Genomic DNA, 27,093 nt, shown 5'->3' on the forward strand with positions numbered 1-27,093 from the left:
TGGGATTTTTTTAGGGATCTCATTGATGCCTTGGTCAATTTCTTTTTCTAAGATAGGGTTATTTATTCTATTTTCTCTTAATCTGGGCAATTTATATTTTTGTAATTATTCATCCATTTCACTTAGGTTGTTAGATTGGCATATAACTGCGAAAAATAGCTCTAATAATTGCTTTAATTTCATCTGCACTGGTAAATTCACCTTTTTCATTTTTTGATATTGGTGATTTGGTTTTCTTTCTTTTTTAAATCAAACACCGCTTTACATTCTTAAAAATTATCATGTATTATATAAGGAACTTTGTTAATATGGGTTAATCTGTCATTATGTATTAAAATTAAAATGTCTTAGTATTATTATAAAAATAAAATAATTTTGATCTCAGAGATTTCCTGAACTCCCTAGAGCCCACTTTGAGAGCTGCTGGTCTACTGTTATAGCAAGGGCAGTCCCATAGGTGTATTGCTCAGACCCAGACTCAAGTCAGGAACTTGCACATCTCAGATCAGGTGGTCAATAATTAGAGTTTGCCCTGGATCAGACAACTCTGAGAGCACCAAAAGCCTTCAGGACCCCTCACTGAGCTGTCCCTGAGATCCTGGAATAACATAATGCTCATTACCATCAAGAAAGCAGCACAAGGACCAAGGAGGACAAAAACTCAGTTCAGATATTCCCTCCAGAATACACAGTACCTAACCCTAATATAAAGTATGAAGTCAGGATATAGGCTGTAAGAATGAGCAAATAAATAAAAAGAATTTTACCATAAAGACCTATTGTGATGATATCTATTCTCAAGACACAAAACCAAAAGAAGAGAATAACTCCAAAACATGTACAAGCAAAGCCTCAACTCAAAGGATAGCATGGGGACAAGTTCAACTAGAATTCCTGGAAGAGATAAAACAAGATTTTTTAGAGAAGAGTTTTAATTTTTTAAAATAAAATTTTAAATAAATCTAAGAAATAAAATAATATTTTAAATAAATAAAAACTAGAAGAAAAGAATTAGAAAAGAAATGAGCATCATCATGGAAGAAAGAATTAGAAACAGATCTAACATTGGCACAAGAGGTATAAAAGCTTGTCCAAACAACAAACTCCCTGAAAATTAGAATGGAACATATGGAAATTAATGACTTCATGAGGCAATAAGAAATATTAAAGACAAAAAACTAAAAAAAATAGAAGAAAATGTAGTGTATCTCATAGCAAAAACAGTTGACCTCGGAAACAGATTGAAGAGAGGAAATTTAAGAATTACTGTACTACCTGAAAGCACTAAACAGAAAGAAAGTGTAGAAATCATATTTCAAGAAATCATGAAAGAAAACTGCCTAGACCCCTAAGAAACAAAGGGCAAAAAGGCAATAGCAGTATTATAGCCAAAATTCAGAGTTTCCAGATCAAAGAAAAAATACTGCAGGCAACCAGAAAGAAAGAATTCAAGTACTGAAGAGCCAGTCAGGATCACACATGATTGAGCAGTCTCCATTTTAAAGGAGTGGAGAGCTTGGAATATAGTATTTCAGAAGGCAAAGCACATAGACTTACAACAAAGGATAACTTATCCAGTAAAATCCTATAGGGGAAAAAAATGAACCTTTAATGAAATAGGGGGCTTCCAAGTATTCTTGAAGAAAAGACCAGAAACATTGAAGTTGAATCACAGAAGTCAAGAGAAATGTTAAAAGGTGAACATGAGTGAACATCGTAAATGATCAAATAAGGATAAACTGGGCACAGTCTAATATGAGGAGATAATGTATATATCTCTTCAGAACCCTATCATCAGAGATGGTAATGGAAGTGTAATTAAGCAGAAGATCTGAGAGCAGTTTTGTTATGTCTTGATCTTAAAAGAATGATGGACAGAGAGGGGAAGAGGAACATGCTGGGGGAAGGGGAAACAGGAGAGGAAGGGTGTGGAAAATTAACTCATAATCATGAGTAGAAATTTATGTAAACAAATATTTATATAAAAAGTAGAAATATATATAAACAAGGACAAAAGTAGGGAGAGAGTGGATAACACTTGAACCTCACCCTTATCTGAACTGGTTAAAGGGAAGAATACATACACACCTACGCACAGGTACAGAAATACATTTCACTCAACAGGTAAAAAGGGGGAAAAGGAAAGGAAAGAGAGATGGAGATAAGAGCAGATTAAAGGAGGGATTGGTTCTAAGGAAAACAAAACTCTTACGTATGTACAAAAATAGTTACAGCAGCCTTTTTGTTGTGGCAAAGAACTGAAAACTGAGAGACTGCCTATCAGGTGGGCATAGCTGAACAAGTTGTGGCACATGAAAATGATAAAATGCTATTGCAGAAGAAATTATTAGGGGCATAGGTTCAGAGAAACTTGGGAAAACTTGAACAGATGCTGAGTGAAGTAGTGAAGTGAGCAGAACCAGTGGAATAATTTATATAATAACAATTTTGTAAAGACAACTTTGAAAGACTTTTGAATTCTCATCAAAGAAATGACCAACCACAATTTCAGATGACAAATAATGAGGCATGCTACCCACCTCCTGATAAGAGAGATGATGAACTCAGAGTATTTACATGGCCAATGTAGGATTTTGTTTGGCTTGTCTGTGTGTATATGGAACAAGGGATTTTGTTTTTCTTTATCAATGGAGAACAGGGAGGTGGAAGGAGATAAGGCAGGTTTTCTTTGATTGAAAAAAAAAATTAAAGAAAAAAGAATGTTAGCTCCTTGAGGGCAGGTTCTATCTTGTTTGTTTGCATTTATATCCCCAGTGCTTAATAAACTGCCTAGAACATAGTAAGTGCTTAATAAGTGCTTTACCAATTATCTGTCTGGTATCTATACTGTCATCAAATTTAATGGTGTTAAAATTTTCTCATTCACTCAGTAATTTAAGTTCTTTGATGGGTCTCTGTTTTTTATTTGTTGTATCATTTTTATTACTGTTTTTAATGCATTTTGATATTTAATGCAAAGTGATTAGAGTGCTGTTCAAATGTGGCCTCAGACATTTGCTTCCTGTGGGACCCTGGGCAAGTCACTTAACTTCTCTTTGCTTCAATTTCCTTATCTGCAAAATGGGGACAGTAATAGCACCTGCCTCCTGGGGTGATGGTTATTGTTATTGTTGTTCTTGGAGGCAATTGGGGTTCAGTGACTTGCCCAGGATCACACAACTACTAAGTGTCAAGTGTTTGAGGTTGGATTTGAACTCTTGTCCTCCTGACCCCAGGGCCCAGGGTTGTTGTGAGGATAAAATTTGATAATATTTGTAAAACACTACAAATCTTAAAGCTCTCTGTAAATGCTAGCTATTTTTATTATTAGCTATTATTACAATATAATAAATCAACAGGTATTTGTTAAACACCTTTTATGTGCTAAGCACTGGCGATACAAAGACAAGCACTCCAAATTATTCTTTAATTAAAATTTAGTAACAAAATAATTAGACATATGACTTTCTTTTTTAGCCCTACGCTGTTCAAGAACTGAAAGCAGTTGCAGGTGTGATGATTACTGCCTCCCACAACCGTAAGGAAGATAATGGATACAAGGTAAACCTTGGGGGTCCAAAGTTTTTTGACATATGATTAATATGATGTGTGATAAAAATCAAGATCCAAATGATCTTGATATGATAGAATGTCAGACTAAAACCAATAGGATGACATTTAACAGGAATGGTGTAAAGACCTACCTTTAAGTTCAGAACTTAAACATTCAAATAAAGGACAAGTAAGATCAAGCTTGATAGAAGTTATAAAAGCAAAAATAACGGTGGATAAAAGGAAAAAATTGTAAATGTAATGTTGTAGTATAGTTTTAGGCACCACATTTTAGAAGAGACATTGACAAATTAGTGAGTGGTCAGAGGATAGTAAAAGCCATATCCTATTTTTGCAAAAGGCCATGGGTCACTTAAAGGTCACCTAAAGAATTGCTGACTGCTGAATAGATCATAAGCCCTTGTTTCTACTACAGTAACTGCACAGATATGGTTTTCATTAAGTAGGAAATAAGATAATAAAAGAAAGTATAACTACCCTTGATGCATTTAAGTCTTCTGCCCTTAATGAACTACTTGGGTACTGACAGAATTGACTGAGGTAATTGCTAAGGCACATCCATCGTAATTGAAAGATTGTGTAGAATAGGAGAGGTGCCACAGTACTGGTGAAGGAGGAAGAGGACAACTATAAGCCAATAAGCTTGACTTTTATTCCTGGGAAAATTCTAGAGCAATTATTAAAGAGATAATTAGTCAATATTTAGAAAATCAAGGTTCCAAAGATTCAGCAAGTAGTCATGCTAGACTAATTTCCTTTTTTGGCAGGTTTACCAAACTGGTAGATTGGAAGATTGTTGTAGCTATATTTTACCTAGATTTTAGAAACTCATTTAATAAAGTTTCTCATACTTTACTTTTGGAAAGGATGTAAAAATTTGGGTTAGACAGTAGCATAGTTTGATAGATTCAGAATGGTTGAAATGCTTGATTTAGAGTCATGATTTGGTGGCAACTTAGCAAGAGTTCTTCAGTGTAATGCCCCAGGGATCTCTGCTTGACCCTATACTGTTTAACATTTTTATCAATATTTTAATCAGTGATTCCAACTAAGGCATTAATGGTAGGCTTAAGAAATTTGCATATAACTCAAAGCTGAGGACAGCTAACACTGTTGGTGATCTTCATGGGCTAGAGCATTGGGCTGAATCTACTAAGAAGAAATTAATTTGGGTTAAATGTAATGTCTTACACTTAAGAAGCATAAGATAAAGGAGGCATGCTGAGGAAAAAAGACCTGAAAGTGTAGTAGATTATAAGCTCAGACTGAGTCAGCAGTGTGATGTGGAGGACAAATGAGGACTCCAGGGCAGGCTCAGGCTTAATTAAGAGGCAGAGCTTCCCAGGTAGAGTCACTGTACTCTTGCCCTACTGAGACTACATCTGGAATATTGTGTTCAATTCTGTATGTAACAGTTTAGAAAGCATATTAATAAGATACTTCCAGAGAATGGGAACTAGAATGTTGAATGGCATCAAGTCAATTCAAGTAAGAATTGATTGAAGAAAATGGGGTTATTTGGCCTGAAGAAGAGGAGCTTTGAGGGTACACAGATGTTGTAACCTGAAGGGCTATCATATACAGAAAGGATTAAATTCACTTTGGTACCAAAGGGCAAAACTAGGAGTAGTAAATGGAGATTGCAGAGAAGTAAATTTAGGTTTAGGCAGCTAGGTGGCACAGTGGGTAGAGTATGGGGCATAGAGTCAGGAAGACTTGAGTTCAAATCTAGCCTCAGACACTTTCTAGCTGTTTGTTCCTGGGCAAATCACTTATCCCTATTTGCCTCAGTTTCCTCATCTGTAAAATGAGCTAGAAAAGGACATGGCAAACCATTCTATCTTTGCCAAGAAAACCCCAAATGGGATCACAAAGACTGAAATGACTAAGTAACAAATTTAGGTTTGGTATCAGGAGAAATTACTAAGAGTTAGAACTATCCAAAAATTAAATAGAATGCTTTGGGAACTGTTGGGTTTCCCCTCTGTGTTGTTCTTCAGAGAAAATCTGGATAACCACTTGTCTAGGATGTCATAATGTTGATTCATTTTTAACTAAATGGCCACTAAGGTCTCCTCTCTAAACCTGAAATTGTGTTTCTTTTGTTCTGAACTTTGTCAGTTGAGAAACAGTTGAAAGGCTAGAAACATTTAGCTTGGAAAAGAAAAGATTAAAAAGAAACTAAAAAGGATTGATTGAATTAATTCAAGCAATCAGCATGTATTCATTATGTGTTTACTGTGTGCCAGGCACTGTACTAAGTTCTAGGAATACAAAGAAAGGCCAAAATTATTTCTAATGATTAAGTATCTATTATGCAGAAACCTCTGGTAGGCACCTGGTAAGGGTACAAAGTTTAGATAATACATGGACCCTGCTTTTATGGAGCTTAGGTCTTGGGTGGCAAGGCAGGGCAAGGGTGCCACCCATACAGAAATAAATGTGAATAATACACTAGTGCATGAGAGATGTTATGTGAGTTCCAAGGATAGAGTTCATTCCTATTTGAGGGAATGAGGAAAACTTTGTAGAGGAAGAGGAGGCTTTGAGTTGGGCTTTAAAGCAGAGGCTGCCAGACTACAGGCTGAGGGCCAATTTTTGTATGGCCTCAGAGCTAAGAATGATTTTTTTTTGCAGTTTTAGATATAGTAAAGCCAGTGGTTAGGGATTCAACAACCAAAGAGGAGAGCAACCAGCAAAAAATAGGCATTCCTATGTTCCATTGCTGGGGTAAACTTGTATAGGAGTCCCCAGGATCAGATATGTGGAGCTGGGAAGCACCTTCTGAGAAGGACCATTTAGTCTAACTATATCCTTTGACCATTAGTCTTAGAAAATTGAGACCCAGAGTTCAGTGACTTACCCAAGGTCCCTGAATGACAAGAGTCAAGAGCCACACTCAGGCTCCATGACTCCATGTTCAGGATCTTTGCTTAGAGAGAAAAACTACATAGGGCTGGGAATTCCTCTTGTTTGGGGAACACAAGCCCTTTTGCAGTTACAATTTATTGTATTTCCAAATAAACACACAGTTCCACAGTCAGCAGCTCCAGAACTAAGACTGAAGGTCATTGGACAGGTGTGATTGATCACTTAGCTTTTGGTGTGTCCTGTAAACGTCTTTGCTTAAACTAAACTAATCATTCTGTTCCAGGATGAAGATGGGTAATGACTCTTATTAGATTCACGTGGTTCCAATCTAACTCTGGCTGCTGCTCTCATCCATTTTGCAAGAGCTTAAAGTTCCTTCTTAAGTTGCCCCAGTTTTTCTAAGGAAGTACTAAGGCTTTTTGTAAGAGTAATATAAAAAGATTTTGGTGCAATACATTGTTTGGGAATTGATAGTTAGTTAAAGAAGGATTTTTTCATTCAGATTAGACCAAGGAATTTAGACTAAAATACTGTTCTAATACTGGTTTGTAAATCTGTTACCTGTAGAGGAAATGGGAAGCATCAGTATGCCTCCACAAGGTGTGAGAAGTGAGTCAGTAATAAGATAGGGAATGGGGGAAGAAAGTTCAAGGAAGGAGGCCTGAAAATCAGATAATTGCTATATTTGTCAAGGAAAGGAAGTGCAGGCTTGTTTTGTGATATTTCAAATGAAAGAATTAGAAATCACAGGTATCCAAACAAACTTAACATGCTAAAGGATTATCCAACAACAAGGACTGTCTCATGAAATAATGTGTTTCCTGCTTCCTGGAGGCATTCAAATAAAAGCTGACCTTCCTCTTTGTATGTGTTCAAGAAGAAATGATATGTGATCATCTGTTAGGAGTTTCTGTAGAGGGGATTCCTACATGGGAGGTTTAACTAAATAAGTTAGAAGGGACTTTAGAGATAATCTTATTTAACACCCTTCTCCCCCTTGTCTTATGTGTGTAGAGTTGAGTATCTTAGGATGTGATTTGATTTGTGGTTAATTGTTTTCCTGTATATTCTGCTTCTGTAAAAGAATAATCATTGCTATAACCAGCATTTATTGGACTGATCCTATGTGAAAGGTCATCTAATAGTCTGTTAGCTCAGTATATTTTTATATAAAGCAAAATTCCCATTGCAATTAATGAAAGGACCATTTAGGTAAATTAGATAATAACTGTAATTATGTTCTTCATCACATAAGGCTTTACCTTAACATTTAATGCTCTCGAGTTTGGTTCAGGCCTGTCTTTCTAGCGTTATTTTACATACTCCACTTTCTAGCCAAACTGGACTACCAGTTGTTCCCTAATTTCATCTTGCTTCCAACTTTTAATTCTGTGATTCTTGTTTCTTGCCTCCATTTGGGTTTATTGTCCCCCATTCCCAAAGTTGTACATCTTATCTGTTGAAATCCTTACCAAGAACAGGAGCTTCTTCCTCTCTAGAAACTTACCTGAGCCTCTTAGCTAAAATAATCTCACTTTCCTTAACTTTTCTTAGCGTACTTCTCTTGTCTTGATTCTTTATCATAGATCATCCTAATTATGTAAATACCCCATCTACCCATTTGATTTTAAGCTTCCTGTGGGAAGAGACTTGTATTTTTTTGATTTTGTATCCCTATGTGTTACATACAGTAGGTTCTTTAATGAATATTGAATTGTTCTTAAATCATCTAGGTATATTGGGAAACAGGTGCCCAGATTACATCTCCTCATGATAAAGAGATCCTGAAATGTATAGAAGAAAGTGTTGAACCTTGGATTGATTCCTGGAATGAAAATCTAGTGGATACCAGCCCCCTGAAGCGAGATCCTCTGCAGGATATTTGTACGCGTTACATGGAAGATCTGAAAAAGATCTGTTTCCACAGGTACTTGCTTAGGAAAATGTGATAACCTCACTTTAAGGCAGAGCAGAAGAAATGTGTAGGTTGAGCAGTAACAGAATCAACCTCAGAGCCAAAGAGAGAAAAAGGACATAATCTGAGGTAAGACAGAAGACCAGTAGGGAGGAGAAAGAGATAATAAGACAGGAAGGGGGTGGGGAGCAGGCCAAGAACACTTCCTCCTACCTTCCTCAAGCTTTCTTTTTGACATGAAAAAAAAAAAAACAAAAACCAAAAACAGTTCGTTGCCACTCCTAAGGCATCCGGTGTGCTGTGTGATCTTGGACAAGTTACTCTTTAGACATTTGACTTTGGCTATTCTGTAGTCATTCTTTTTTTTTTTAAATTCCATAAATTAACCCATTTGTTGTTGGACTATGGGCTATAGATATTTGATAAGAAGATTTTACTGGTCTTTCAATTCCTTCAGTCTTCTGATGGCAGGTTTGACTGTGACTACAGAGGTGATATTGCAGGTCCATGCACCACCAGCTGCTGTTTTCATACAGGATCCACAGTGCCAGATACCCACAGCCCATCTCTTCATTTTGGTCTTGCCACGGAAGGAGTGGGTATACTTGCCATGCTGGCTAATCTCAATTTTCTTTACCACTCTTCTGAGGGATGTACCATAATGTGTTCCATATTTACCAATAATTCTGACCTTCTTGGTACTTTTAGCCATGTTGCCAGTTGCGGGGCTGGAGCTTGGAGAGGTGTAGTCATTCTTTTGTGTCTTTTTACTGGGAGGGGAATAGGGCACAGGCTTTTATGTATTTATTATACTGAAATAATTTTTAAAGGATAGGTAGCCTACATAAGATGAAATTTTCTTTCATAATTATTGCTATTAAAATTAATTTTTCAGCTATCACTGAAAATCACTGAGAAGCTATCTTTTTGAGGGACAGTATTCATTTTTCATTTTCCCCAATTCTCCAAAGAGCTCCCTACAAAGTAGAGTTTTTAAAATGTTTTTCTTGTTTCATTTTCTCTTATTTCTCCTCAGCAAGCCATTGTGTGTTATCTGTTATAATTTTTAATATACTTTTTTTTTCCTTTTCTAAACAAGGTCTCAAATAATCTCTTTTGAAATGAAATTTAGTCAGTTGAATACCATTACTTATACTTGGATGTTCTTAACTATAAAATGTTTGCTGGGTATATGAAGAGATGACTTGTTCTCATTATACAATTTATAAACTGCTTTCTCATGACCGCTGTGAAGTAAGTAGTGTACAAATCATTTCTGTTTCATGAAAAAGGAAACAATCAGAGAGGGAAGGGACTTGTTCGTAGTCACACAGTAAGTAGGAGAGGTGAGCCTGAATCCTCACGTCTTTGCCCAAATCTTGTACCACACACCCTCTTAGGCATATGGGTCTGTATATGTAGTGTTGTCAACTTGTATGATTTCTCTGGTACTAGGGGTCACTCTCAGTCATTCTCAGAATATGCATGGAATCTTGCTGAGATGGTCCATTCGTGGCCACTAGGACCTCTGGACCAGACCATAAGTTGGTCTAGAAGGATCCAGTTGTAGCAAAAGGCTTCATGGGATGAAATATAAGAGCTCTGTGGTGCCTAGCTGTAGAGAACCCATATCTGTTTTGTCCCCAGGCAAGAGAGTTTCATATGGAGCTAAGGCCTGTAAAGGCTTGTAGAATGGGCCTGAGACCAGCCTAGTTTAATACTTTGGTACTGGCCACTTAATGTCTCCTAAAGGGCATCTTAGGATATAGTGCTAGTTATTATTATTAAAATTCCTGGTCTCATTTTCTCAATTGCTAATAAAAACCTTTCTGAAAATCTCCTTATATTTCTGGATGAGCTGAGGAAGATTAAGAATGTTATGAATTAAGAAAGTTCTGAATAAGACATAACAGTTTTAGCAGACTTCAAGAGGAGACAGTAGTGTCCTATGGCAGGCAAAAAACCTCATGAGATATTAGGTTGCATTAAGAAAGGTAGAGCTTTGAGGAGAAGTGATAGAACTTGTCCTCTGCTTGCTCTCCTCAGATCTCACCTATAGTATTGTTCAGGGCATCAGACAGTCTCAAGGAGAGTAACTATGGTGAAAGAAACCAAGTCTTTGTCATATGAAGATCAATTAAAGGAATAGCCATGGTTAGGCTAAAGAAGAGAGGACTCGGGAGATATAATATCTATCTTCAAGCATTTGAAAGGCTTTCATGAGATGAAGGATTAGACTTATTCTGTTTGGCTCCAGAGGGCAAAACCAGGAGCAGTGGGTGGAATTTAGAGACAAAGAAAATCTTCTTAATAATTAGAGCTATCTTAACAAAAGGTCAAGAATATCAAAGGAATTAATGAAAAAATATAAAGGAAGGAGGTCTAGCAGTACCAGATCTTAAACTGTACCATAAGGTGGTAATTATCAAAACTGTGTCTTACTGGCTAAGAAATAGAAAGGTGGATCAGTGCAGGAGAGTAGACATGTAACACACAGTAGTAAATGACTATAGTAACCTTATGTTTGAGAAATGCAAAGATCTAAGCTTTTGGGATAAGAACTCACTATTTGGTAACAATTTCTGGGAAAACTGAAAAGCAGTCTAGCAAAAATTAGGTATAGATCAATATCTTACATCATTTACCAAGATAAAATCAGAATGGATACATGACCTAGACATACAGGGATATATCGTAATTAGAGGAGCATAGGACGTTACCTATCAGATTTGTTTATACCTATCAGAATAATACGAGAAAAGTTATGAATAAACAAAAGATAGCATCATGGGATATAAAATGGATAATTTTGATTACATTAAATTAAAAAGGTTTTATACAAATAAAACTAATGTAACCAGGATTAGAAAGAACACAGAAAGTTGGGAAAAATATTTTATAGCTAGTTTTTCAGGTAAAGGCTTCACATCTCAAGTAAATGCAAGAAACTGAATCAAATTTACAAGAATGTGAGTCATTCCCCAGTTGCTAAATGGTCAAAGGATATGAACAGGCAGTTTTTGGAAGAAATCAAAGCTATATATAGTCACATAAAAATGCCCTAAACTCTCTAAATCATTACTGATTAGACAAATGCAAATTAAAACAACTCTGAGGTACCCATCTCACATTTATCAGATTGGCTAAAATGAGAAAAGGAAAATACAAATGTTGGAAAAATTGGGACACTTTTTACACTGTTGGTGGAATTATTAACTGACCATTTTGGAGAGCAGTTAGGAGTTATGCCCAAAGAGTTATGAAACTGGGTGTACCCTTTGACCCAGTAATAACACTATTAGTTGTTTCCTAAGGTGATCAGAGGAAAAAGGAAACAAACTTATATGTTCTAAAATATTTATAGCAGCTTCTTTGTGGTGGCAAAGAACTGGAAATTGGGAATGGCAGAACAAGTTGTAGTATACGAATTTGTGATATAATACTACTGTGTAACAAGCAGGTTTGTTTTGGAAAAACATGGAAAGACTTGCATGAAATAATGCAGAGTAAAGTGAGCAGAACCAAGAGTATACAATATATACTCTTGTATACAGTATTGTTGGAAGAGTGACTATGAATGACTAAGCTATTCTGAGTAATATAACTTTTCAAATCAATTATGAAAGACTTATAAAGGAAGATGCAATCTATTGCCAGAGAATGAGAAAGAAAATATGGATGTATTGTGTGGTTCCACATATATGTCTCTGACAACTGTTGATAAAAGATTGGGACAGAAGGAATGAGACAACTTGGAACACAAAATGTAGCAAAAAAAAAAAAAATTTAAAATAATAATTAAAGTTGCCTTGAGATGTCATGGGTTCAACTTTCTTTAAAGCAGAATCTAGGTGACTGCTTATTAGATATGTTTTGGTAGAAGTTCCTTTTATGTATGGCTTGAACTATATGCCCACAGAGATCTCTTCCAACTCTCAAATTCTGAGATTCTGTGATCAAGGTTGACCATGTATGTAAGTCTTTGTAAGGTGGTAGTGAGAGACAGAAGGGGAATGCCATGCCATAGGAGCTGAAAGTGCCAGCCATTAGTTTGGACATTACAGAATAAATGAGCAGAAAAGAAAGCTGGTTTGTTTTGCTTCTTGCAAGGAGTTGGTGCCCATTTTGTCAAAACTATCATGGTTTTACAGTATACCTATGACCTTAATGACCTTCAAGCATCGCTAGGCTTTCTAGACTTAGAGAGGAAGGAGACCAGACTACAAATACCATGGTTTATTATTAAGTCACCTTAGATTTCCGCCCAGAATACAGAATTCATTAGCTACATTTTCTTAGATCATTGACAATTTCCATTATATCATAATTAAAGCTCTTTGTAGTATTGGTTGAATTTTGGTTTTTCTTTTCAGAGAGCTGAACTTACAGACAAGCTTGAAATTTGTCCACACATCATTTCATGGAGTTGGTCATGATTATGTGCAGTTGGCTTTTAAAGTGTTTGGATTTAAACCTCCAATTCCAGTACCAGAGCAACAGGATCCCGACCCAGACTTTTCTACTGTTAAATGTCCAAATCCTGAAGAAGGAGAATCTGTGCTGGTAGCTATGTATTTTAATACCTAATTGAATTATTTAACTCCATTAAAATGGAAAGAATCCTGAAATAGTATGGGACTTCAGCAGTCTTCTTAGGTCCCTTTCAGTCTTAAATTTATGACCTTATCATCTAGGTCATTCCCTTCATTTTATAGTTGGGGAAACTGAGGTCCAGAGAGGGACAGGTATTTGCCTCAAGTTACATAGCTAGTAAATACTGGAGCCATAATTTTAACCCAGATCTTACTCTAAACCCGATGCTTTTCCCATTCTTCCAGGCTGCCTTTGTCACTCACAAGTCAGAGTATGATTAAGTTTTTAAGGGTTAGAAAAGCCGAAGTCATTTTTTATATCTTTCTTAAATTTTAAGGGAATTTATGTTCTGTATTAATGCTAGATAAGACCTTGATTTGAAAGTATTGTCCCTAGGGAAATCTAGGATCTTAATTTAAAATTCAGTTAATCTCTATTAATCTAGCTAATTTGAAATGAGAACATTAAAGGGGGTAAATATTTCAACATATTACATGCATTTGAGAATTAGTATAAATTTGATTTCTTCGATGTAACCTGGCTTTTTGGGTGCTTGTCCCAGGAGCTGTCTCTAAGATTGGCTGAGAAGGAAAATGCCAGAGTAGTGGTAGCCACAGATCCTGACGCAGACAGACTGGCAGTGGCTGAACTGCAAGGGGAGTAAGTATCTGATAAAGGCTTAAATGTTTGATTTGACTGTTCTCTTGCCTTGGAGCAATATCATCATTTTCCCAGTGTTACTTTTACCTGTCAGAGCTTATCTTTTTTGATAACAGCTTAAAAAAAGGCAATCTATTTTCTCAGTTATCCTACTTGGTGTTTAAGTTAAATGTTTTTGTTACCATTGTAGGTATTAATATGTTTTAAATTTTTTGTTAATATGAGATTCAGAGGAATTTGGTTTTGATGAATTTTTCCCTTCTCTGTGCAGTGGCCGTTGGAAAGTTTTCACAGGCAATGAGTTAGCAGCGTTGTTTGGGTGGTGGATGTTTGATTGCTGGAAGGAAAATAAGTCACAGAATGCTGATGTGAAGAACATTTACATGTTAGCCACTACAGTCTCCTCCAAAATTTTGAAGGCAATTGCACATAAAGAAGGATTTCAGTTTGAAGTAAGAGCTAGATAGTATTTTTGTGTTTATTTTTACAACTAGAAGTTAAAGGAATTTTTACAAATATTGATTTCCATTGGTTTAACTTATAATTCAAAAAATGCTCTTTCTAAGTTTGTATTTATAGAGTTTTAGCAGTAGAGAGGACCTTAAAAACATTGAATCCATCCTTATTTTACAGATGATTTTCTGTAAGGTGACTTGCTCAAAGTCACATAGCTAGTTAGTAACAAATCCTTTGACTTCTAGCATGGAAGATTCTTTTTAGTCACTTCTAGTAGCTGTGACTCAGTGACATCTGAAAAACCAGTAGAAAAGTGAATATTTTTTCACCTATTTGTTTTGGCATTTTTAGAGATAGTTTTAAGAAACTTAAGTTTTAAAAGTAAATAGCTTACAAAGAACCAGTAATTTTGAAAATCAACATTATTGCTTCCTCTGGTAATTACTAAGGTTAAATGAGGAATCTATCTTTATATTTTTAGTTTAGATTATGTACATATTTCTATTTTTCGTTGTCTGTCATAATTTATGTTGTACTTTGCATTTAGCTGTAAAGTGGTAGTTTTATTCTACTCCATTCCGTGCCAGTTGAAAAGCAGTCTTAGTACTAAAGATAAACTGATAATTTTTATAGGTTATTTCATTTATTATTCCAATAGGTCCCAGAGTTATAGAGTAGTATAAGTGGTTCAATGTAAATGTTCATAAAAGTAGTCAAGCACATGTGCTGATATTGGGACTCTATCACCATAAATAACCATGTCATCTTTATACGTGAACGCAGTATGCATGCATATTGCTACATATGTATATCTTTTCACACACATATACGTGGTAGAAAAATCACTTAGTATCCTACTTTGTATTTCAGGAAACACTGCCAGGTTTTAAATGGATTGGAAGTAGAATAAAAGAACTCATGGAAAATGGGAAAGAAGTCCTTTTTGCATTTGAAGAGTCTATTGGTATGTATCAGAATACTAGAGAGGCTTACAGCCACCATTGCTACTCTAGTCTTGCTTGGTACTCATAACCTCATACATGTATTACTATTTGCTTTACTAATTGGTATTTCTGCTTCTTTTGAAACATAGTACCTTAGCACTGGGAAAGACCTTTAGAGGTCCTTTAATTCTACCCTATATCTTTTTACTTTCCTTTTTGGGAAGAAGCCAGTTCCTTATGGAGTGAACTCTAGAGGACCCTGTAGAAAGAATTCATTCATACTTGAGATAGAAATTGGACTTTTGGTCTCTTCCAGCTGTACTTTTCTGGGAACTGATGAAAATATGAAGTTCCTTGTACAATATCCTCCAAATGCAGTTATTAATCTTCTAGTGTAAGTAGATTTGGAGTCAGAAGTCCCTTATCTGCTGTGTGAAATTCACTCTACATCAATTCATTTCTTTTGGTCTCAGTTTTCTGACCTATAAAACGAATGCTTTGGATTTGTTGATATTCCAAAGCTTCTTTCAGCTTCAGATCTTATGATCCTTCAGTACCTCCATGAACAGGAAACTCACTATCTCGTAAAGCAGATCATTTAATTTTCAGACAACTTTACTCTTTAGAAAATTCTGATTACTTGATGTAGTAATAATTACTATCTTAAAACAGTCATTCAGCAGATTTCAATGTGGAATCACGTAAAGAAGGAATTTTTGTCTTCTGATTTTTAATTTTGATTTCTAACCATCTTTAATTTTTCCAAAGAAGACATGATTAGCTATTTTTTTTGAAAAAGACACTGAATATATTTACTTTGCAGGTTTCATCAGGTGTTAAATGGCACTCAGTTTATTTTGTCCTTCAGAAACATAAGACTAATAGAAATGCAAGAAGCCTATTTTCTCTTGAAAAATTTTTTTTTCTGAAGCTCTTTTTTGTTTCCCAGGGTTTCTGTGTGGGACTTTTGTTTTGGATAAAGATGGAGTGAGTGCAGCTGCTGTTGTTGCTGAAATGGCAGCTTACCTAGAAACCAAGAATCTAACATTGGCACAACAGCTTACTAAAGTTTACGAGAGGTAAATTCTGTTGTTGTGAATCTAACATTCTGTACTCTTGTCTATTTGTTTATGTTTAGGGTTTTAATTGAATTAACACTCGGTTGCTCTTTGTAAATATTAACAGTCCTAGGAACAGGAGTTCTGACTCGCTCTGCTTGGTTGTCATGTTAGACTCCAGTTTTCCCTAGATAGTGATACGATTATATATCACTTATCTAAAAATATAGCAGATTGGCTGAACATTGGAACATTGGACATTCAGTAAATGTAAGATCCTAAAGAGGCAGGACTCTGTTTTGTTTTGTTGTGTTGTGTTTTTTCCTTGTATTCTTCAGTATCTTGAATGTATTATAAGTGCTTAATAAATGTTATTTGGAACTGAATCGGCATGTATGCCTCCCCCAGGTGAACAAATATGATAGAAACTCCCTTAGGGAAGAAATGGCATTCACAAGGTTAAACAACCCTTCTGTAAATCACAGCTTTAGCAATATTCATTCACCTCCCACTTCTTTTGTGACTAACAGAAGTTCCCTTCCCTGAGCTTCTCCTGCTATGTGGTACTGTGGTACCCTTGGAATGCAAAGCAGGTTAGACAGTAATGATTTATTGTTCTAGTTCACCTCTTGCTTCTTGTCTCCAAAGGAGATGAGAAAGGAAGAAACTTTGCATTACCCCCTCTTAAAAGAAAATGGACAAATAATATTTAAGTGCTGGCTAAAGTAGCCCAATGTGATATGCTAAATGCTGAGAATACAAGACAGAAACAATTAAAAGAGAGTCTTTGCCCTCAGGACATGTCATTCTATATGGGGACATATGGGGTAAATTGAAAAGTGAATATGAGATCAATTATTTTATTAATTATCTAATAGGGAGAGAGTACTGAAAGGGGACACCAGGAAAGTCTCCTTATAGCTCATACCTGAGCCGAATTTTGAAGGAAGCTAAGTATTGTGAGAGACAGAGGTAAGGAGATAGTGCATTCCAGGTGGGGTAGAATACACTTCAAAAGAAAGTGGTTTGGGGAAAAGCATTTGTTTGGATTATAGAGTGAGTAAAGGAGGATAAGGTGAAATAATTTGTAAAGGTAGACTGGAGTCAGATCGTGAAGGGATTTAAATGCTAATGTGGTATAATAGAAATAGAGCTAGAATAGGAGTCAGAGGACCTGGGTTCAAATTCTGCAGTTGTCACTTGCTAGCAAGTCTCACTGAGTATCAGTTTCCTCAGCTGTAAAAATGAGGGGGTTGGAATTCAAGGGTGGGGAACCTGCAGCCTGGAAGCCACATGTGGCCCTGTAGGTCCTCGGGTACAGCCTTTTGACTGAGTCCAAGTTTTATGGAACAACTCCTTTTGTTAAGGGTATTTGTTCTGTGAGGTTTGGATTTAGTCAAAGGGCCGCACTTGAGGACCTAGAGGGCTACATGTGGCCTTAAGCTTGCAGGTTGCCCACCCCTGCCAATAGTTAATCTCAAAGGTCTATTCTATCTCTAAATCTTATCCTAAACTAATAAGTTTGTATTTTATCCTAGAGGCAGTGAGGGAGTTACTGAAGATTCTTGAGTAGGAGGGTGACATAGAATTCTTTTGGTAGTTAAGTGGAGAATGGTTTGGAAAGGGCACAGATTAGAAGAAAGGAGTACAATTTAAAAGCTCTTGTAATAGTCCTGGCAAGAGGTGATGAAGAGCTAACCTAGGATGGTTGCTGTAGGAGAGGAGAGAAGGAGATGGAGGCAAAATATGTTTCAGAGGTAGAATTGAAAAGATTTGGCAGCTATTCAGATAGTGGGGAGGTGGAGTGCAGGAGAAAAATGAGTAGAAAATGACTGATTGTGAACCTGAGTGATTAGAAAGATGGTGGTGCCTAATAGAAACAGAGAAGTTTTGAAGAGGAATAGAATATTAGAGAATAGAATATGAAAATAATGAATTATGTTTTGGACATGTTGAATTTAATATGTCTGAGACATCCAGGTAGAGATGTTCAGCAGATAGTTGGTGATGTGGGACTGGAGTTTAGGAGAGAAACTGGAGCTAGATGTATCTGGGAGTCTTTTGTATAGAGATAATAGTGGAATTCATCTTATTACTAAGAGAAATAGTGTAAAACGAAGAGGGCCTAGGGCAGAGCCCTGGGGCACATCCATGCTTAGACGGCAGAAGGCGGGACATGGATAATAATTCAGGAAGGGAGGCTGAGAGAAGAGGTCACAGAAGTGAAAGTAGAACAAGGAGAAAGGAGTGTCAGAAAGCCCAGGAAGGAGTTAGTGGTCTACCATGTTTAAAACTGTCAAAAGTTAAAAAGTGAGGATTATGAAGAAAGCTATTGAGTCTAGCTGTTTAAGAGATCATTTAAAAACAGTTAAGCAAAACTAGTTGACATACATTGTCTGAAGGTGTATGTAACATTCCATACCCAGAGTTTCCCATGTCTCCAACAAAGGAAGGAGATAGCATGTTCTTTTTCTTTGACCAAGATTGGTCCTTACTTTTTTATTTATTTTTTAAAATTTTTTTTTACAGCCAAAGAAAAGCAAAATTTATTAAAGATCCACCATATTGGCCAGACTCTTAAGAAATCTCACCATTGGCTAGACTCATAAGGACTCTGAGCCTAGATTGGTCCTTACAATTACGCAGTAAATACTTAACCCCTAAAACTTTTTTCATCATTGGGGCAATTAGAAGGAATCTAATTAGAGGACATGGTGTGAATCTATTATATGGTAAATGTGTGGAAGCAAACAATTAAAAATCATAACTATCAATGGGATGAACTTACTCATAAAATAGAAGAGCATAGAAGAATGGATTAGAAAGCAGAATCCAACAACATGTTGTCTATAAGAAATAAACCTGAAATAAAAAAGTTAAAATTAGTGGCTTCAGCAAAATCTGTTGGGCTTTAGCTGATGTAATGACTTAAGAACTCTAATCAACCTAATGACTCACCACAGTTCCAGAGATCTGACATATCAGCCTCCTGAAAGACAGACAGGTGATGGACTCAGAGTGTAGAATTAGTTATGCCTTTTTTGACCTGGCCAATGTGAAAGTTTGTTTTGACTATACATATGTCTTTAAAACTTGGGAGGAAAAGAAAATTAATGCTCATTAATTGACAAAAATAAAATCAATCAAAAGTTATATTAAAAAAACAAACTAGATGAGCCACAGACATATCAAACTCAGTTTTCCCAAAACAATTCATTTTCCCACTAAACTAAGAAGTTTTAAGCTTTTTGTGTGCAATGGACTCTTTTGGCAGTCTGGTGGAACCTATGGCTCCCATCTCAGAATAATGTTTTTGATTGTATAAAATAAAATGATGATGTGACCTTAGTCCTTAACAAGATCAAGTGATTCCATCCCATCCTGTCTCCTCCAACACATTGCCCCCTCTGTCATCTTCACTCTAACACTTATTTTCAGTCTTTCCTTGTCTATTGGCTCCTTTCCTACTGCCTACAAATATGTCCATGTCTCCTCCATCTTCAAAAAACCCTCACTTGATCCTTCCATTCCTTGCTAACATCCTACTGCCCTTTGTAGCTAAACTCCTTTAAAAGGCCAACTGTAATAGGTAGTTTCCACTTTCTCTCTTATAGTCTGGCTTCTTGACCTTATCATTCCTCTGAAATTGTTCTCTCCAAGGTCACCAGTTGTCTCTTAATTGCCAAATTCAGTGACCTTTTCTCAATCCTCATTTTCCTTGACCTTTTTCTAGACTTTAACACTATTGATCACCCTCTCCTCCTTGATAATCTCTTTTCTCTGTCTTTTTGGGATACCACTGTCCTGGTTCTCTCTTCCTACCTATCAGATTGCTCCTCAGTCTGTTCTGCTGGATCCTCACCTAGATCATGCTGTCTAACCATATATGTCCTGCAGGGTTCTATCCAAAGGGAGGAGGTCTGAAAGATCCCGTACCCTTCTGGCCAATGTAAGAGAGACAGGTATAAGCCAAGATGGCCAGTTTAGCCAGGACATGCATTTTTATCCCAGGAGGTCAGTTCCTTGAGGGGACGTGTATCAGGGAAGTGTGTCTCAGGTATCATTGCTAGCCATTGTTTGTTTGCAAGCAGAAAAGAAAGGGGGGCCAAGAACGTAGAGGGAGAATATGCTAGCATATGTTTGAATCAGGGCTTTAATGGTTGGGTACATAATAAAAGGGAAGAGAAGAAAAAACTGAGACAGTATACTCAGCCCTCATCCAGAATCATGGGACAGCTATCTCATCTGGATGTTGGCTGCTTCTGGGTCCACACTAGATAAACCTTGAGGTCCCAGGAGGGTTCTGCCGTTCACTCAAGAGCTGGGGCTTTCTTCAGATGATCCAGGAGTACCCATCCATGAGTTTAACAGCTGTGGAAGTTTAACAGAAGGACCTAGTAGGGCCCTTAAGACATGGGTTGATAATTGTGAGAAAACTCTCTGTAGCAGTCTTTATATCTGAGTTTCTGGTCAGCATAATATTAGGTCCTTGGTTAAGGATCTCTAAACAGCACATAGAGATGGTCCAGTTTCCCAGCCATGTAGGGCTAGGTTCAGACGAAGCAATAACATTTTTCATAAGTCATTATCATAATAACATTGTCGGGTCACATAAAACTACTTGGAGGGCTCACAATGCATTAGGTCAGAGAAGGGAAATTAACATGTCACCAAGATAACCAAGAAAACTTAAACAAAAACCATCTTAAAACAAAAGACCAAAGTGATACAATAGTTATCGCCAATGTCAGTTAACATCAAGTGTCTCCTTATATCCTAGTAACCCATTCTCAACATCCATTTAACCAGCACACTTTGAGTCCCAGATGTCTCATGTAGTTATCTGGTCCCCAGATATATTTTCTTGAACAGTATGCTTATTCCCAGGACAACTCTAAAAGGGGCTCTGCTTCTCTGGTTTTGAAACTTAAGAGAATTTCAGTTTATATACCATTTGCTATTTCTATCCTTACCTAAATCCTGTACTTGATAAAATAATCTTTTAAAAATCTATGAGGATACAACTATAAAACAAGCTCTTCTCCCTTTTAAAATTATCACAGATACTTTAATAATGAGAAAATAATTTTACTTTCTTTACCATTATCAATACAATTTATGTGTGAAATTCTTTTTTTTTAATTTTTAAGGTTTTATTTTACTTAATATTTTATTTTTCAACATTGATTTCCATAAGATTTTGAGTGACAAATTTTCTCCCCATTTCTGCCCATTCCAAGATGGCATATATTCTGATTGCATTGTTCCCCAGTCAGCCCTCCCCTCTTTCACTTCACTCCTCTCCCCATCCCCTTTCCCCTTACTTTCTTGTAGGGCAGGATAGATTTCTATGCCCCATTCCCTATATAACTTGTTTCCCAGCTGTATGCAAAAAAAAAACCAACTTTTTTTTTAAGCATCGGCTTTTAAAACTTTGAGTTCCAAATTCTCTCCTGTCTTCCCTTCCCACCCACCCTCCCTAGGAAAGCAAGCAATTCAATATAGATCATACATGTATCATTATGTAAAACACCTCCACAATGCTCATGTTGTGAAAGCCTAACTTTATTTCCTTCCTTCCTATCCTGTCCCCTTTTATTCAATTTTCTCCCTTGACCCTGTCCCTTTTCAAAGGCGTTTGCTTTTGATTACCTTCTCCCCCTGTCTGCCCTCCCTTCTATCATCCCCCCTTTTTTTAATCCCCTTCTCCTTACTTTCCTGTGGAGTAAGATACCCAGTTGAGTGTGTACATTTTCCCCTCCTCAAGTGGAATCCGATGAGAGTAAGATTCACTCATTCCCCCTCATCTGCCGCCTCTTCCCTTCCAACAGAACTGCTTTTTCTTGCTACTTTTATGTGAGATAATTTACCCTATTCTATCTCTCCTTTCTCCCTCTCTCAGTATATTCCTCTCTCACCCCTTAAATTTATTTCATTTTTTTAGATATCATCCCTTCATAGTCAACTCATCCTCTGCCCTCTGTCTATATTCCCTTCAGCTCCCCTAATACTGAGAAAGGTCTCATGAATTATACACATCATCTTTCCATGTAGGAATATAAACATAACAGTTCAACTTTAGTAAGTCCCTTATGAATTCTCTTTCTTGTTTACCTTTTCATGCTTCTCTTGATTCTTATGTTTGAAAGTCAGATTTTCTATTCAGCTCTGGTCTTTTCACTGAGAAAGCTTGAAAGTCCTCTATTTTATTGAAAACCCATATTTTGCTTTGGAGCATTATACTCAGTTTTGCTGGGTAGGTGATTCTTGGTTTTAATCCTAGCTCCTTTGACCTCCAGAATATCATATTCCAAGTCCTTTGATCCTTTAGTGTAGAAGCTGCTAGATCTTGTGTTATTCTGATTGTGTTTCCACAATATTCAAATTATTTCTTTCTGGCTGCTTGCAATATTTTCTCCTTGATCTGGGAGCTCTGGAATTTGGCGACAATATTCCTAGGAGTTTTCTTTCTGGGATCTTTTTCTAGAGGCAATCGGTGGATTCTTTCAATTTCTATTTTACCTTCTGGTTCTAGAATATCGGGGCAGTTTTCCTTGATAATTTCTTGAAAGATGATGTCTAGGCTCTTTTTTTGATCATGGCTTTCAGGTAGTCCAATAATTTTTAAATTGCCTCTCCTGGATCTGTTCTCCAGGTCAGTGGTTTTTCCAATGAGATATTTCACATTGTCTTCCATTTTTTCATTCCTTTGGTTCAGTTTTATAATATCTTGGTTTCTCATAAAGTCACTAGCTTCCACTTGCTCCAATCTAATTTTTAAGATGGTATTTTCTTCAGTGGTCTTTTGGACCTTCTTTTACATTTGGCTAATTCTGCCTTTCAAGGCATTCTTCTCCTCATTGGCTTTTTGGAGCTCTTTTGACATTTGGGTGAGTCTATTCTTTAAGGTGTTATTTCCTTCAGTATTTTTTTGGGTCTCCTTTAGCAAGTCATTGACTTGTTTTTCATGGTTTTCTCTCATCACTCTCATTTTTCTTCACAGTTTTTCCTCTGCTTCTCTTACTTGCTTTTCCAAATCCTTTTTGAGCTTTTCCATGGCCTGAGCCCAATGCATATTTTTCTTGGAGGCTTTTGATGTAGGCTCTTTGTCTTTGTTGACTTCTTCTGGCTGTATGTTTTGGTCTTCTTTGTCACCAAAAAAGGAATCTAGCGTTTGAGTTTGAGTCTGAGTTTGTTTTTGCTGCCTGTTCATGTTGCCAGCCAACTACTTGACCCTTGAGCTTTTTGTCAGGGTATGACTGCTTGTAGAGTAGAGAGTACTTTGTCCCAAGCTTTAGGGTCCAAGCACTGCTGTTTTCAGAGCTACTTCTACTGCATCATCACCCCAGGCTCTGTCACAGCAGCGCTCCTCCTCCCCCAAGAACCACCAACTAGGACTGCAGTACAGATCCAAACAGGGCACAGCAAGAGAATCTGCCTTTGTGCCCACAAGGTGCTGCTTGTACTCCGTCTCTGATGCGCTGCTAAATTCCTCCCACTGTGTGAGCCAGAGACTCAGGAAGCAGCTGACGCTGGTGCTCTGGAAGCAGCCTCAGGCACTTCCTGCTGCTGCTACCACCGCCATGGCTGCTGCACCACTTCCTCCACCCCCAGAGCTGGCAGCCAGACTGCTCTGAACTCAATCCTGCAGTTTCCCCCTAACCTGCTCTTTGGCATTTGTGGGTTGAGAAGTCTGGTAACTGCCACAGCTCACTGTTTCATGGCCCCAAGGCCTGTTCTGGCTGGCTGATTCTGGGTCTGGTCTGTCCTGGCACGCCCTCCACTCCCAGCACCATGCAGTAGACCCTTCCCAGTGACCATCCAGGCTCTCCTGGGCTGCAGACCTGTTTCCCTCTGCTGTTTCATGGGTTCTGCAGCTTTAGAATTTGTTCAGAGCCATTTTTTACAGGTGTTTGGAGGGATTGGGGGGAAGCTTAAGCAAGTCCCTGCTTTCCAGCTGCCATCTTGGCTCTCTCCCCAGGCACATTTTTTAGGCCCTTACTTTATAAATACCAAAAAAAAAAACCCTTTACTGTCCTCAGGGAGCTTATGTTCTGTTAGCTGGAATTATCATATACTTATATAAATATTAGATTCAGAGATGTTTTTCCTACTGCTCAGCTTCCCTTCTTATCCTTGGTGTATTGATATTTGTGCAAAATGTGGTTGAAACGATCTGTTTTTTCATTTGTGATTACCCCTTTCTCTTATTTGACCAAGAATTTTTCTCCTAATAATTGTTGTGAAAGGTATCTCCATCCTCATTTAATTTTTTTTGTCATGTGACCTTTTAAATTTAGGTTGTATATCCATTTGGAACTTAATGTAATATGTAGGGTGAAATGCTTATTTAAAGTTAAATTCTGATTTTTTGTTTTTGTTTCATCTAGGTATGGATATCATATTTCAAAGACATCTTATTTCTTATGTTATGATCCACCTACTATCAAAAATATATTTGAAAGGCTTCGCAATTTTCATTCTCCAAAAGAATATCCGAAATATTGTGGGGCATTTGACATATTGCACATACGGGATATTACCACTGGATATGACAGTAGCCAGCTTAATCAGAAATCGGTAAGTGATGTGAATTTTCTTGAAGCATATCTGGCAATCTCGAAGGCACTGTGGTGCAGTGGAAAGAAGGAATGATGGATTTGGAGTCAGGGGACTCAGACCTTAAGAAATAATAGCAATATTATTTTTTTTAATTTTTAAACATTTTATTTAAAGTTTTGAGTTCCAAATTCTATCCCTCCCTACCTCCCTTTCCTTTCCCCTCCCAGAGATGGTACACAGATATAGGTTATACATGTGCAATTATGTAAAACATTTTCATATTAGTCATTTAGTACAAGACTTGAATAAAAGAAAAAAATGAGAAAAAAAAGTGGAAAATAGCATGCTTCAATCTATATTCAGTGAATAGTTCTTTCTCTGGAGGCAGATAGTATGCGTCACCATTAGTCCTTTGGGAATGTCTTGGATCATTGTATTGCTGAAAATAGCTAAGTCATTCATAGTTGTTCTTTGAACAATATTGCTGTTACTGTGTACCATGTTCTTCTGGTTCTGTTTACATCACTATGCATTAGTTCGTGTAAGTCTTTCTAGGTTTTCTGAAATCATCCTGCTTATCATTTCTTCTAACATAATATTCCATTATAATCATATACCACAGCCTGTTCAGCCATTCCTCTCCCTTATTTCCAATTCTTAGCCACCACAAAAAGAGCTCCTACAAATATTTTTGTACAAATCAGTCCTTTTCCATTTTTTTTGGATGTCTTTGGGATATAGACCTAGCAGGATATAGATGCAGTATTGCTGGATCAAAGGGTATGCACAGTTTTATAGCCCTTTGGGAATAGTCTCAAATTGTTCTCCAGAATGGTTGGATCAGTTCACAACTCCACCAACAGGGCTCTAGTATCTCAGTTTTCTCACATCCTTTCCAGCATTTATCATTTTCCTTTTCTGTCATATTAACCATTCTGATAGGTCTGAGGCAGTACGTCAGAGTTGTTTTAATTTGCATTTCTCTAATCAATAGTGATTTAGAGCATTTTTTCATATGACTATAGGTAGCTTTGATTTCTTTGAAGAAAACTGCCTGTTCATATCTTTTGACCATTTATCAATTGGGGAGTGACTAGTATTTTTATAAATTTGACTCAATTTTCTATATTTTGAGAAATGAGGCCTTTATTAAAGATACTTGCTACAAAAATGTATTCCAAGTTTTCTGCTTTCCTTATAATTTTGCTTGCATTGGTTTTTGTGCAAAAACTTTCAAATTTTATAAATCATAATTATTTATTTATTTTACATTTCGTGATGCTCTCTATATTTTCTTTGGTCCTAAATTCTTCTCTTATCCATAAATCTGACAGACTATTCCATGCTTTCTTAACTTGCTTGTGGTATTGCCCTTTATGTGTAAATCATGTACCCATTTTGACCTTATCTTGGTATATGGTGTGAGATATTGTTCTATACCTAGTTTCTGCCATATTGTTTTCCAGTTTTCCTGGCAGTTTTTGTCAAATAATGAGTTTCTGTTCTAAAAGTTTAGATCTTTGGGTTTATCATATGCTAGATTACTGTGGTCATTTACTGTAATGTAATTTGTATCTACCACTCTTTCTTAGCCAGTAGCAGATTGTTTTGATAAATACCACTTTTTAATACAGCTTGAGATTTGGTATGGCTAGACCACCTTCTTTCACATTTTTTTATTGATTCCCTTGATATCCTTGAGCTTTTGTTCTTTCAGATGAATTTTGTTATTATTTTTTCTAATTCTATAAAATAATTTTTTGATCATTTGATTGGTGTGGCACTGAATAAATAGATTAATTTAGGTAGAATTGTCATTTTTATTATATTGGCTTAGCCTACTCATGAGCAATTGATATTTTTCGATTTGTTTAGATCTGACTTTATTTGTGTGAAAAGTGTTTTATAGTTGTGTTCATATAGTTCTTGAGTTTATCTTGACAGGTAGATTCTCAAATATTTTATATTGTTTACACTTATTTTAAATGGAATTTCTCTTTCTGTCTCTTGCTGTTGGACTTTGTTGGTAATATATAGAAATGCTGATGATTTATGTGGGTTTATTTTATATCCTGCAACTTTGCTAAAGTTGTTAATTATTTCAACTCTAGGACTTTCTAAGTATAATATCATATCATCTGCAAACAATGATAGTTTTGTTTCCTCATTGCCTATTCTAATTCCTTTAATTTCTTTTTCTTCTCTAATTGCTATAGCTAATATTTCTTGTGCAATATTAAATAACAGAGTTGATAATGGGCATCCTTCCTTCACTCCTGATTGTATTGGGAAGGCTTCTAGCTTATCCCCATTACAGATTATGCTTGCTGATGGTTTTAGATAAATGTTACTTTTAATTTTAAGGTAAGCTCCATTTATTCCTGTGCTCTCTGGTGTTTTTAAAAGGAATGGATGCTGTATTTTGTCAGAGGCTTTTTCTGCATCTATTGAGATAATCATA

At 36.5% G+C, this 27,093-nt stretch overlaps 1 protein-coding gene across 1 annotated transcript in view; it reads left to right on the forward strand.

Annotated features, from left to right (window-relative positions):
* Positions 1-27,093, forward strand: part of PGM2L1 (phosphoglucomutase 2 like 1) — an 81,930-nt gene that overhangs the window by 31,355 nt on the left and 23,482 nt on the right. Inside the window, exons 5-12 of the mRNA XM_036743351.1 lie at positions 3,478-3,561; positions 8,178-8,371; positions 12,733-12,922; positions 13,515-13,612; positions 13,884-14,064; positions 14,939-15,032; positions 15,962-16,091; positions 24,461-24,650. Of these exons, the coding sequence (XP_036599246.1) occupies positions 3,478-3,561; positions 8,178-8,371; positions 12,733-12,922; positions 13,515-13,612; positions 13,884-14,064; positions 14,939-15,032; positions 15,962-16,091; positions 24,461-24,650 (1,161 nt within the window). The remainder of the gene's footprint in view (positions 1-3,477; positions 3,562-8,177; positions 8,372-12,732; positions 12,923-13,514; positions 13,613-13,883; positions 14,065-14,938; positions 15,033-15,961; positions 16,092-24,460; positions 24,651-27,093) is intronic.

Source organism: Trichosurus vulpecula, chromosome 2 (assembly GCF_011100635.1).
Source record: "Trichosurus vulpecula isolate mTriVul1 chromosome 2, mTriVul1.pri, whole genome shotgun sequence".
Classification (NCBI taxonomy): domain Eukaryota; kingdom Metazoa; phylum Chordata; class Mammalia; order Diprotodontia; family Phalangeridae; genus Trichosurus; species Trichosurus vulpecula.